Here is a 14,039-nt window from a genome sequence, read left to right as displayed (position 1 = left end):
GCCCATAACAGATGACTCTCGCTCCGCAAGCGAGAGGGGTTAGCATAAATGCTTCACAGCTCCAGGGTCCCAGGTTCGATTCCCGGCTGGGTCACTGTCTGTGCGGAGTCTGCACGTCCTCCCCGTGTTTGCGTGGGTTTCCTCCGGGTGCTCCAGTTTCCTCCCACAGTCCAAAGATGTGCGGGTTAGGTGGATTGGCCATGCTAAATTGCCCTTAGTGTCCTAAAATATAAGGTTAATGGGGGGGTTGTTGGGTTACGGGTATAGGATGGATACGTTGGCTTGTAGGGTGATCATTGCTCGGCACAACATCGAGGGCCGAAGGGCCTGTTCTGTGCTGTACTGTTCTATGTCTATGTCTAAGCGAGGCGTAATAGGCCTGCATTGCTACTCCACCCACAACACAAGAGAGCCAGCCGATGCTCAGAAACCTCACAATGCTCACTGCAGAGATGATTTTCTTTGCCCCCCCCCCTCAGTGCCGGGGGCCACACGGACGATGCTGTTGCCCATCTGTTCTGGGCCAGGGTTTTAAAAACTCCAAAGTAGATCATGGAGTTCACCTGGCCGATAACTTTGTAGTTGAATGGGGGCGGCATGTGGCGCAGTGTTTCGCACTGGGACTGCGGCGCAGTAGGACCCGGGTTCGAATCCCGGCTCTGGGTCACTGTCCGTGTGGAGTTTGCACATTCTCCCCGGGTCTGCCTGGGTTTCGCCCCCACAACCCAAAGATGTGCAGGGTAGGTGGATTGGCCACGCTGAAATTGGGCTGGTTTAGCACAGTGGGCTAAACAGCCGGCTAGTAATGCAGAACAAGGTCAGCTGCGCGGGTTCAATTCCCGTACCAGCCTCCCTGAACAGGCGCCGGAATGTAGCGACTTAGGGGCTTTTCACAGTAACTTAATTGAAGCCTTTTGTGGCAATAAACAATTATTATTATTAATTGCCCCTTAATTGGAAAAAATAAATAATTGGGTACTCTAAATTTTTTTTAAAACTTGGTTGAATTTGGCTACGGTGAGCACAAAATCCTGCCTTTCAGGTGTTATTCCACAGATTTCTTAGGCGCCTTTAATTTAAAAAAAACAAGCTTTATTTTAACATTTGTACAAACACACACAGCAAGAATTTTATCAACTACAAACATAACGACTCCACACAGCTACAGTAATCTATGTATAACCCTTAATGAATTCCCCCTTAACTGTTCCAATTCAATAACAAAATCCAAGTAAAACCAGAAACTCCTTTTCAAAGGTGTGGCACACGGCATCCTTACTGGTATAAGACTTGTTATCGATACCCCGTCTCAAACAGCAGATTTGAATTTCTTTCAGAAAGCAATTATCTCTGTTAAGTTACCAAGTAGTCTGGAACAGCTTTTAAAAGGAAGGTAGAGAAAGACACTTCTGTCAACCTGTACAGTTCAAACCAGTCGCAAAACTCAAAGCGAAAGTAAAAGCTCCACCCACACAATGACATCACTGAAGCCATGTGATAAGACAAAACCTTTCTTCTAGGCCACGCCCATGGCACGTCTGAGATCAGCTCACTCGATCGACAGGGTAAAGCACGTCCACTTTCAAGATCTCTCAGCGACCATTACCTTTCAGACAATCAAAGTAAAAGGTCCCTCTTTTAAACCCAAGGGGGAAAACCCGGGCCTTTTACTCAGCCCATCGAACGAGGGATGGAAAGGGAAGCAAAGGGTGGGCGAAAGGGAAGTGCGACAGACAAGGCAGCAGAGAAACAGGGACCCATGGAGTGGAGGAGAGTAAAAAATAAAGCACAGGTGGTGAGGGGGCAAGGGCTCCTCAAAAGAAACAGGGGGCAGGATAACAAATTCATTTGGACGAATCTCCGTTCTGTACTGAACACGGAGGTTAACATTCCCACCACAGGATAATCGCGAGCTCGAATCGGACGTGGAGGCAATGCGCAAGGCGCAATGTGTACCTGTGCGAGGTGGAAAAATCCTCTTCAAAAACATCCTGTAGCTTCTCGATGACTTCATCCGTGCTGAGGGGTATTAAGCTTCCGTAGGTTTGGATATACTCGTCCAGAAGGCCTGAAAAGGAAGATCACCGTTAGTGTGGTTGAAAGGTGCAGTCATTGAAGGTTGAGGCCTGGGGCTTAATTTCACCCCTCCTTTGAGATCGTGCTCAACATACAAGTGACCATTCTCCCAGTGTAATCCAAGACTGTGAGCCTGGGCTACTTAGTACAAGCGGCTTGAAGGCAAGCCCAGCCCTGTCCTCGCACATTGTACAGGTCCTTCCTGTTGATTCCCTTACTTCCCCATTCTTTTATTTTGTCGTTATTGATTTGGACCCACGGGTGATTAATGGACATGCGTCTTTAAGTCAAGCAGCAGACAGAAAGAGGAATTCAGAAGTTACAGGAGAGAGCACTCTGCTCGACTCTGCTACTTTGAACAGGAGCTTCAGACTTCTCGGTAGCAGAGAGATGGGGGTGGGACTCGGTTTGATTGGCTGGCTGGCGGCCAGTGAATTGGCCAAAAAGGCCGCACTCTGCCCAGAGATGGGTGGTGATTGGATTCTATCCCAGTGGGATGGTTCTCCGAGACCTGAGGGAGCGGTAGGGTCTGAGACACAGAAGGGCAAGGACCTGCTTTCCCTTCCACTCCAGTAAGAGGGGGTGCCGTATTCCTTTTAAAAAACATTTAGAGTACCCAATTCTTTTGTTTTCCCAATTAAGGGTCAATTTAGCGTGGCCAATTCACCTAACCCGCATATCTTCGGCTGGTGGGGGTGAAACCCACGCAGACACGGGGACAATGTGCAAACTCCACACGGACAACCACCCAGGGCCGGGATCGAACCCGGGTCTGTCTTCGGCGCCGTCAGGCAGCAATGCTAACCACTGCACCACCCGTGCCGCCCTTTTGAGTGCTGGATTCCTGAAGCTACTGAGAACCCGAATGAATCAATCTACGGGAAAGCCACTGCAGGCTGCAGACAAAAGACCAGGACCACCCACCCCCGTGCCCCCACCCCCCCCCCCCCCCTCTCTCTCTCTCTCTCCGGAAAGACCGTGAGTGTTGTATTCCTGAAACTACAGAGACCTGAATGCATCTACAGTAAAGCCTCGAACGGAAAGCAAACTTTGAAAAGGAGTGAGGTGCTGGAAAACTATTCCGAAACAAAGACTCTTTTTCCCTTTTACTTACTTTTTCACCCCTTTCGCCACCCTCTGTCTTTGTCTGCTTATCTGTGTGTGTATGGAGGGGGGGGGGGGGAAAGCAAGTTAAAGCGGGGAATTAGAAATTAGATAATAGTTAACTATCTGCTGCTTATTTCATGCTAGTTCTTGTTGTAAATAAACAGTAATTGTGTTTAAACTTACAAACCTGGTGAGTGTAATTATTGGGCCAACGGCGTTTGTTTTTTTTCTAAGAACTATTGGTTAATAGGGACGGCATGGTGGCGCAGTGGTTAGCACTGCTGTCTCATGGCGCCGAGGACACGGGTTCGAATCCCAGCCCTGGGTCACTGTCTGTGTGGTGTCTGTGTGGTGTCTGCGTGGGTCTCGCCCCCCCCCCCCCCCCCCCACAACCCAAAAGGACGTACAGGGTAGGTGGATTGGCCACATTAAATTGGAAACAAAAAAGATTTGGCTGCTCTAACTTTATTTAAAAAAAGAATTATTCAATTGTGTTGAGACTCCGAGCACAGTGGGCTTGGAACTGACCGCACACTAGCCTAGGGGGTGGTAACAATGTGGCAGTGAGGGTGGGGTCGCTGGGTACGGTTCAGCGAAGGAAACAATGGCCAACTTGCCCAAAGGAGTGAGCACTGATGTTAGCAGATGGGAGCAAGGTCCGATCACAGCCAGGTCACTGTAAACAGCCCTTACCATGAACACACGCTACATGCTCACTGCTCATCGCCGGCACGTGGGCTGCACTGGCTCGATCGCCGCTCTTTGAGTGCGTGGATGCGGCTCCTTCAGCCTCCAGTTCTCCAGCGGCGCTTGCTTGACCGTCGGAATCGTGCTTGTGCTTGCCGATGCCCGCCGAGCTGCCCTCGCCACTGTCCTCCTCGTCGCCAAACAGCTGCTCCACCATCTGCGAGCCAATGCTGCACACGTGACTGATGACAATGCCGTTGTCGTCTCCGACGGTGCGCTTGCACTGGGTGCTGGCGTCCGAGGGTGGGACTTCATCGGGGTCGCACTGAGGGTGCCCGTTCACGCCGAGCATATCTGCAACGTCATTGCGAAGCACAGAAGAAACTAGATCAGTAGCAATAACACGGACCACACACAGACTACGGCATGCAGAGGGCTAAACACTGGCCAATTTCCTCCAGGAGCAGAGATTAACGGCAGCGACATGAAAGTTTGGCGCATCATCATCAACATGTCGGGTGTGGGAAACCGATAAATGCCACATTCGCACGGAACCTGCATCCATTTCAAGGAACAAGATGGGGCGAAGATTAATGAAAGCTTAACTATAACGTTCTCTAAACCTGCTGGAATGCCTCACTCGGCTTATAACTATCAAACAGATGGAATGTGTCATGTGAGTGTCCCTTTAAGAAAGGTTTTATTTGACCACATGGCTTGTAGCACGGCTTCAGTGATGTCATTTGTGGGTGGAGCTGGGCTGTGGCTGTCAGGAGAGAGGGGGTTTAGTGTTTGGGGTTCAGTTTCCGTTTGCTGCTTTGGACTGCAGAAGAAAAAAAGCATTGCTTCCCTGTTTCCATTTTAAAGCTGTGGCAGTGAACTAAAAGCAAATTGGGTGTGGCAAACTGCCTTGGGAACCTGAAAGATATAGCTGCCTTCCGGAAGGAGTTTGGAGTCTGCTGGTTGGAGGCTGGATCGGAGGGAAAGGACCAGCCCCATTGAAGTGAGAATACAGTGTGCTGGGCCACGTTCTTGAAAGGGGTTTTGGTTTATTGGATTGTGTTATTGAATTGGAACAGTTAAGGGGGATTCATTGAGAGTTATATACATAGATTACAGTAGCTGTTGTGTGTTTTCTCATGTTTGTAATGGATAACAAATTCTTGCTCAGTGTTTGATATATGTTAACTACATTCTTATAATAAACTTTGTTTTGATAAAAGAACCGAGGAAGTTTGATTAATCATAAATGAAGTGAAGGTTCTTACGCTCGTCCTTGCCAATGTTTCACTCTGATTCTAACTGTGTTAAAAATTATAGGTCACATGGGCTTCATAATACATTTCGGAGTTATTAACCCCTGGCCCATAACAATGTTTTCCTCAAACTGTATTAAACTGTACCTGATGGAATGTTTCACTGTGATTCTAACTGTATTAAACTGTACCTGATGGAATGTTTCACTCTGATTCTAACTGTATTAAACTGTACCTGATGGAATGTTTCACTCTGATTCTAACTGTATTAAACTGTACCTGATGGACTGTTTCACTCTGATTCTAACTGTATTAAACTGTACCTGATGGAATGTTTCACTGTGATTCTAACTGTATTAAACTGTACCTGATGGAATGTTTCACTGTGATTCTAACTGTATTAAACTGTACCTGATGGAATGTTTCACTCTGATTCTAACTGTATTAAACTGTACCTGATGGAATGTTTCACTCTGATTCTAACTGTATTAAACTGTACCTGATGGAATGTTTCACTGTGATTCTAACTGTATTAAACTGTACCTGATGGAATGTTTCACTGTGATTCTAACTGTATTAAACTGTACCTGATGGAATGTTTCACTGTGATTCTAACTGTATTAAACTGTACCTGATGGAATGTTTCACTGTGATTCTAACTGTATTAAACTGTACCTGATGGAGTGTTTCACTCTGATTCTAACTGTATTAAACTGTACCTGATGGAGTGTTTCACTGTAATGTATTCTAACTGATGGAATGTTTCACTCTGATTCTAACTGTATTAAACTGTACCTGATGGAATGTTTCACTCTGATTCTAACTGTATTAAACTGTACCTGATGGAATGTTTCACTGCTGATTCTAACTGTATTAAACTGTACCTGATGGAATGTTTCACTGTGATTCTAACTGTATTAAACTGTACCTGATGGAGTGTTTCACTCTGATTCTAACTGTATTAAACTGTACCTGATGGAGTGTTTCACTGTGATTCTAACTGTATTAAACTGTACCTGATGGAATGTTTCACTCTGATTCTAACTGTATTAAACTGTACCTGATGGAATGTTTCACTCTGATTCTAACTGTATTAAACTGTACCCGATGGAATGTTTCACTGTGATTCTAACTGTATTAAACTGTACCTGATGGAATGTTTCACTGTGATTCCAACTGTATTAAACTGTACCCGATGGAATGTTTCACTGTGATTCTAACTGTATTAAACTGTACCTGATGGAATGTTTCACTGTGATTCTAACTGTATTAAACTGTACCTGATGGAATGTTTCACTCTGATTCTAACTGTATTAAACTGTACCTGATGGAATGTTTCACTGTGATTCTAACTGTATTAAACTGTACCTGATGGAATGTTTCACTCTGATTCTAACTGTATTAAACTGTACCTGATGGAATGTTTCACTGTGATTCTAACTGTATTAAACTGTACCTGATGGAATGTTTCACTCTGATTCTAACTGTATTAAACTGTACCTGATGGAGTGTTTCACTCTGATTCTAACTGTATTAAACTGTACCTGATGGAGTGTTTCACTGTGATTCTAACTGTATTAAACTGTACCTGATGGAATGTTTCACTCTGATTCTAACTGTATTAAACTGTACCTGATGGAATGTTTCACTGTGATTCTAACTGTATTAAACTGTACCTGATGGAGTGTTTCACTCTGATTCTAACTGTATTAAACTGTACCTGATGGAGTGTTTCACTGTGATTCTAACTGTATTAAACTGTACCTGATGGAATGTTTCACTCTGATTCTAACTGTATTAAACTGTACCTGATGGAGTGTTTCACTGTGATTCTAACTGTATTAAACTGTACCTGATGGAGTGTTTCACTGTGATTCTAACTGTATTAAACTGTACCTGATGGAATGTTTCACTCTGATTCTAACTGTATTAAACTGTACCTGATGGAATGTTTCACTCTGATTCTAACTGTATTAAACTGTACCTGATGGAATGTTTCACTGTGATTCTAACTGTATTAAACTGTACCTGATGGAATGTTTCACTCTGATTCTAACTGTATTAAACTGTACCTGATGGAATGTTTCACTGTGATTCTAACTGTATTAAACTGTACCTGATGGAATGTTTCACTCTGATTCTAACTGTATTTAACTGTACCTGATGGAATGTTTCACTGTGATTCTAACTGTATTAAACTGTACCTGATGGAATGTTTCACTGTGATTCTAACTGTATTAAACTGTACCTGATGGAATGTTTCACTCTGATTCTAACTGTATTAAACTGTACCTGATGGAATGTTTCACTGTGATTCTAACTGTATTAAACTGTACCTGATGGAATGTTTCACTGTGATTCTAACTGTATTAAACTGTACCTGATGGAATGTTTCACTGTGATTCTAACTGTATTAAACTGTACCTGATGGAATGTTTCACTCTGATTCTAACTGTATTAAACTGTACCTGATGGAATGTTTCACTCTGATTCTAACTGTATTAAACTGTACCTGATGGAATGTTTCACTGTGATTCTAACTGTATTAAACTGTACCTGATGGAATGTTTCACTGTGATTCTAACTGTATTAAACTGTACCTGATGGAATGTTTCACTGTGATTCTAACTGTATTAAACTGTACCTGATGGAATGTTTCACTGTGATTCTAACTGTATTAAACTGTACCTGATGGAATGTTTCACTGTGATTCTAACTGTATTAAACTGTACCTGATGGAATGTTTCACTGTGATTCTAACTGTATTAAACTGTACCTGATGGAGTGTTTCACTCTGATTCTAACTGCATTAAACTGTACCTGATGGAATGTTTCACTGTGATTCTAACTGTATTAAACTGTACCTGATGGAATGTTTCACTCTGATTCTAACTGTATTAAACTGTACCTGATGGAATGTTTCACTGTGATTCTAACTGTATTAAACTGTACCTGATGGAGTGTTTCACTGTGATTCTAACTGTATTAAACTGTACCTGATGGAGTGTTTCACTGTGATTCTAACTGTATTAAACTGTACCTGATGGAGTGTTTCACTGTGATTCTAACTGTATTAAACTATACCTGATGGAATGTTTCACTGTGATTCTAACTGTATTAAACTATACCTGATGGAGTGTTTCACTGTGATTCTAACTGTATTAAACTGTACCTGATGGAATGTTTCACTGTGATTCTAACTGTATTAAACTGTACCTGATGGAATGTTTCACTGTGATTCTAACTGTATTAAACTGTACCTGATGGAGTGTTTCACTCTGATTCTAACTGCATTAAACTGTACCTGATGGAATGTTTCACTGTGATTCTAACTGTATTAAACTGTACCTGATGGAATGTTTCACTGTGATTCTAACTGTATTAAACTGTACCTGATGGAATGTTTCACTCTGATTCTAACTGTATTAAACTGTACCTGATGGAGTGTTTCACTGTGATTCTAACTGTATTAAACTGTACCTGATGGAATGTTTCACTGTGATTCTAACTGTATTAAACTGTACCTGATGGAGTGTTTCACTCTGATTCTAACTGTATTAAACTGTACCTGATGGAATGTTTCACTCTGATTCTAACTGTATTAAACTGTACCTGATGGAGTGTTTCACTCTGATTCTAACTGTATTAAACTGTACCTGATGGAATGTTTCACTGTGATTCTAACTGTATTAAACTGTACCTGATGGAATGTTTCACTCTGATTCTAACTGTATTAAACTGTACCTGATGGAATGTTTCACTGTGATTCTAACTGTATTCTAACCGTACCTGATGGATCGGTGGGGTTTCGGGGTTACGCGGATAGGGGGGAGGTGTAGTCTTATGTAGGGTGTTCTTTCCAAGGGCTGGTCCAGACCCGATGGGCTCAATGGCCCCCTTGTGCACTGTAAATTCTATGATTCTGTGATGAATGTTTTATTCTGATCGCGCTGTAGTTTCATGTTCGTGTCGTGAACACTCAGGCTGCCAATCCTGCGCTGCCACTAACTATTAGAGCTGCTGGACTGGCTCAGTCTGTCTCTTCCCACATCCACACTTTCGCTTCCCCAATCTCAGCTTCTCCATTTCTCAGTGTGGTTGAGATTGGCCTGAGCCGGTGTGTCCTCATTCCCAATCGTGTTTGTGTGCGGGGCGAGTCTGCTATCACTTGTTTCTGGAACCGAGACTCAGTGCCAGAGGGAGGGAGGGATTCCCCCCCACCGTGCCAATCTGCGTCTCCTTCAGGTATAAAACACAATTAAACATCAAAGTGATTCCCCACTGACTGCGGTTACATCACACTCTGCCCGACACACACTCCTTTATAGAACATAGAACAGTACAGCACAGAACAGGCCCTTCGGCCCTCAATGTTGTGCCGAGCCATGATCACCCTACTCAACCCACGCATCCACCTTATACCCGTAACCCAACAACCCCCCCCCTTAACCTTACTTTTATTAGGACACTACGGGCAATTTAGCATGGCCAATCCACCTAACCCGCACATCTTTGGACTGTGGGAGGAAACCGGAGCACCCGGAGGAAACCCACGCACACAAGGGGAGGACGTGCAGACTCCACACAGACAGTGACCCAAGCCGGAATCGAACCTGGGACCCTGGAGCTGTGAAGCATTTATGCTAACCACCATGCTACCCTGCTGCCCCTGCTATGTTTTAAAATTAGAGTATCCAATTCATTTTTCCAATTAAGGGGCAATTTAGCATGGCCAATCCACCTACCCTGCACATCTTTGGGTTGTGGGGGTGAAACCCACGCAGACACGGGGAGAATGTGCAAACTCCACACAGACAGTCACCCAGGGCCGGGATTGAACCCGGGACCTCGGCGCCGTGAGGCAGCTGTGCTAACCCACTGTGCCACCGTGCTGTCCTCCGACACACACTCCTGCCGTACCCTGGCCAAACCCCCCCCCCCACCAGCAACCACTCGATAAACCTGCAGTCTACCACTGGTCTGTTGCCATCTTGTGAAGTCGTGACCTTTGCACAAGGCAATCGGGACTGACGTTCCGCAGTGGGGTGAGAGCTCGTTTAATCTCCGACGCCTCGGGGTGACTGGGTGGATTCAAGCTCACTCTCTGATCCCAGTGTCAAACACGTTGGCCTGTTCTCGTCGGGTGACAAGCGGGGCCCTGTACTGGTCTGTGATGAAGAGGTACCCTGGCCAGGTGTCGCAGGAACTGAGTTTGAAGCTGGAGGAAGTTCTGCTCCTTTTCAAAGGCCGTGCACAAACAGTGGATGCAGTGATGACTCTGAAATGTTTCAGTTTGTGTCTGGTGTAAATATGGGGATGAGAGAGTTGATGTTAAAAAAAACCTGAAGTTTAGCTGGTGTCCATGGACATAAGGACAAAGCCTCGCGTGAATAAGGAACCCTACAAACTACCAGCCCAAAGACGGAAACGTGCCATTACTGCACGTTTTATGGTGATGCGTGTGCAGCCGAAGAGTTTAGTAAAATGGTAATATTCATTCGAAAGGTAGCTAATGACACCTCCACGGCATGATCGGTTCTTACTATTGGCCAAAGTGCTTGTAACTCTTTCAAGGCTTACCTAATCCAGTATTGAAGGCTGTTCCTAAACAAAGGGACCGTCAGAGGCAACTGCGACTGCGTTCCTATACGCATTTATTTATTTTATTTTCCTTTTTGGTTTACTACGGGCAATTTAGCGTGGCCAATCCACCTAACCCGCACATCTTTGGACTGTGGGAGGAAACCGGAGCACCCGGAGGAAACCCACGCACACACGGGGTGGACGTGCAGACTCCACACAGACAGTGACCCAGCCGGGAATCGAACCTGGGACACTTGAGCTGTGAAGCATTGATGCTAACCACCATGCTACCGTGAGGCCCCATGCTGACTATCGTTAATGAAACTATGTTTTTCTAAATATTCATAAATTGTATTTCTCAGAATCCTTTCCAATATTTTTCCTAAGACAGCACACGCAGACACTAAGCTAGTTTTGATAGGCACCGGTCAATCTCAACTAATGTCCAATGTTTGATTAACAAGTTATTCTCCAAGTAACAGGCATTCATGTGAACAAACCAGGTCTCAGCTGGGAATGAGAAACCAATGAGAGTAAATGAGGGGTTAAACCAGAGATAAGTGGTTAATAAGGAATACCGGATCCAGGACTTTCCTAAGAGAGGCAGAAAGTACAAAAGCAAGAAAGTTATGATGAGGTTTTATAAAACACTTGTGCGGCATGGAGTAGTGTGTCCAATTCTGGGACTTAAAGGAAGGATTTAGCGAGGGGCCCGAAAAGGTTCATGAGAACGGTCCCAGAGATTTTTCATACAATTTACAGTGCAGAAGGAGGCAATTCAGCCCATCGAGTCTGCACCGGCCCTTGGAAAGAGCACCTTACTTAAGCCCCATGCCACCACCCTATCCCCTTCATCCCCGTAACCCCACCTAACCTTCTTGGACACTAAGGGGCAATTTAGCACGGCCAATCCTCCTAACCTGCACATCTCTGGACTGTGGGAGGAAACCGGAGCACCCGGAGGAAACCCACGCAGACACGGGGAGAACGTGCAGACTCCGCACAGACAGTGGCCCAAGCCGGGAATCGAACCTGGGGCCCTGGAGCTGTGAAGCAACAGTGCTAACCACTGTGCTACCTTGCTGCCCACAGTCAAATTTATTCCCTGATTGCCACGGAACCAAGTGGCTCGCTTAATAATAATCATTTTTATTATTGTCACAAGTAGGCTGACATTAATACTGCAATGAAGTTACTGTGAAAAGCCCCTAGTCGCCACATTCCGGCGCCTGTTCGGGTACACAGAGGGAGAATTCAGAATGTCCAATTCACCCAACAGCACGTCTTTCGGGACTTGTGGGAGGAAACCGGAGCACCCGGAGGAAACCCACGCAGACCCGGGGAGGACGTGCAGACTCCGCACAGACAGTGACCCAGCCGGGAATCGAACCCGGGACCCTGGCGCTGTGAAGCAACAGTGCTAACCACTGTGTCGCCATGCTGACTGTGCTGTTGAAAACTAGGACAGGGCAGGAGCCCATATGGACAAAAATCTGTTTCCATTGGCAGAAGAATCGAGGAGCAGAGAGTTTGAGGTGATTGGTGAAAAGAACAGAGATGAACGAGGAGACGGTTATGTTTCGGTCCCACCCCTGGAGAGTGTGGCATGCAGCTCCCACATTCAATCGTGGCCTGAAAACGGGAACTGCGTCATTTCAAAAAGCGCAGAGAGAGGAGAGAGTTCATTTAAATAGCGGAGAGACAGGAGAGAGTTCATTTAAATAGCAGAGAGACAGGAGAGAGTTCATTTAAATAGCAGAGAGAGAGAGAGAGAGGATAGAGTTCATTTAAATAGCGGAGAGAGAGAGGAGAGAATTCATTTAAATAGCGGAGAGAGGAGAGAGTTCATTTAAATAGCAGAGAGAGAGAGAGAGGGGAGAGAGTTCATTTAAATAGCGGAGAGAGAGAGAGGAGAGAGTTCATTTAAATAGCGGAGAGACAGGAGAGAGTTCATTTAAATAGCGGAGGGAGAGAGGGGAGAGGGTTCATTTAAATAGCGGAGAGAGAGAGGAGAGAGTTCATTTAAATAGCAGAGAGAGAGAGAGAGGGGAGAGAGTTCATTTAAATAGCGGAGAGAGAGAGAGGAGAGAGTTCATTTAAATAGCGGAGAGGAGAGAGTTCATTTAAATAGCGGAGAGAGAGGAGAGAGTTCATTTAAATAGCAGAGAGAGAGGAGAGGGGAGAGAGTTCATTTAAATAGCGGAGAGAGAGAGAGGAGAGAGTTCATTTAAATAGCGGAGAGAGAGGAGAGAGTTCATTTAAATAGCAGAGAGAGAAGAGAGAGTTAATTTAAATAGCGGAGAGAGAGAGAGGAGAGAGTTCATTTAAATAGCGGAGAGAGAGGAGAGAGTTCATTTAAATAGCGGAGAGAGAAGAGAGAGTTCATTTAAATAGCGGAGAGAGAGAGAGGGAGTTCATTTAAATAGCAGAGAGAGCGAGAAGGAGAGAGTTCATTTAAATAGCGGAGAGAGAGAGAGGGGAGAGAGTTCATTAAATAGCGGAGAGAGAGAGAGAGGGGAGAGAATTCATTTAAATAGAGGAGAGAGAGAGAGAGGAGCGAGTTTATTTAAATAGCGGAGAGAGAGAGAGAGGAGAGAGTTCATTTAAATAGCGGAGAGAAAGAGAGAGAGGAGAGAGTTTATTTAAATAGTGGAGAGAGAGAGAGAGAGGAGAGAGTTCATTTAAATAGCGGAGAGAGAGGAGAGAGTTAATTTAAATAGCGGAGAGAGAGAGAGGTAATTTAAATAGCGGAGAGAGAGAGGAGAGAGTTCATTTAAATAGCGGAGAGAAAGAGAGAGAGGAGAGAGTTTATTTAAATAGTGGAGAGAGAGAGAGAGGAGAGAGTTCATTTAAATAGCGGAGAGAGAGGAGAGAGTTCATTTAAATAGCGGAGAGAGAGAGAGTTAATTTAAATAGCGGAGAGAGAGAGAGGAGAGAGTTCATTTAAATAGCGGAGAGAGAGAGAGGAGAGAATTCATTTAAATAGCGGAGAGAGGAGAGAGTTCATTTAAATAGCGGAGAGAGAGAGGAGAGAGTTCATTTAAATAGCAGAGAGAGAGAGGAGAGAGTTCATTTAAATAGCAGAGAGAGAGAGAGGTCAACAGAAACCCATGAAAAAAGCTATAAATAAAGTAAGATAGATTAAACTAGCTCAGAATATAAAAACAGATAGCAAAACTGTCTACAAATGCATAAAAAGGAAAAGAGTGGCTAAAGTAAACATTGGTCCTTTGGAGGATGAGAAGGGAGATTGAATAATGGGAAATGAGGAAATGGCCGAGGCATTGAACAGGTATTTGTGTCGGTCTTCACAGTTGAAGACACAAATAA

At 44.7% G+C, this 14,039-nt stretch overlaps 1 protein-coding gene across 1 annotated transcript in view; it reads right to left on the bottom strand.

The window, feature by feature from the left end:
* The window catches only part of LOC119958459, a 37,540-nt gene that overhangs the window by 9,531 nt on the left and 13,970 nt on the right, over positions 1 to 14,039 (bottom strand). Inside the window, exons 3-4 of the mRNA XM_038787000.1 lie at positions 3,877 to 4,224; positions 1,957 to 2,068 (exon numbers count right to left, since the gene is read on the bottom strand). Of these exons, the coding sequence (XP_038642928.1) occupies positions 1,957 to 2,068; positions 3,877 to 4,224 (460 nt within the window). The remainder of the gene's footprint in view (positions 1 to 1,956; positions 2,069 to 3,876; positions 4,225 to 14,039) is intronic.

Source organism: Scyliorhinus canicula, chromosome 29 (assembly GCF_902713615.1).
Source record: "Scyliorhinus canicula chromosome 29, sScyCan1.1, whole genome shotgun sequence".
In the NCBI taxonomy this organism is placed as follows: domain Eukaryota; kingdom Metazoa; phylum Chordata; class Chondrichthyes; order Carcharhiniformes; family Scyliorhinidae; genus Scyliorhinus; species Scyliorhinus canicula.
The sequence above is the reverse complement of the archived record's forward strand: the minus strand, read 5'-3'. Positions and strand labels throughout refer to the sequence as shown.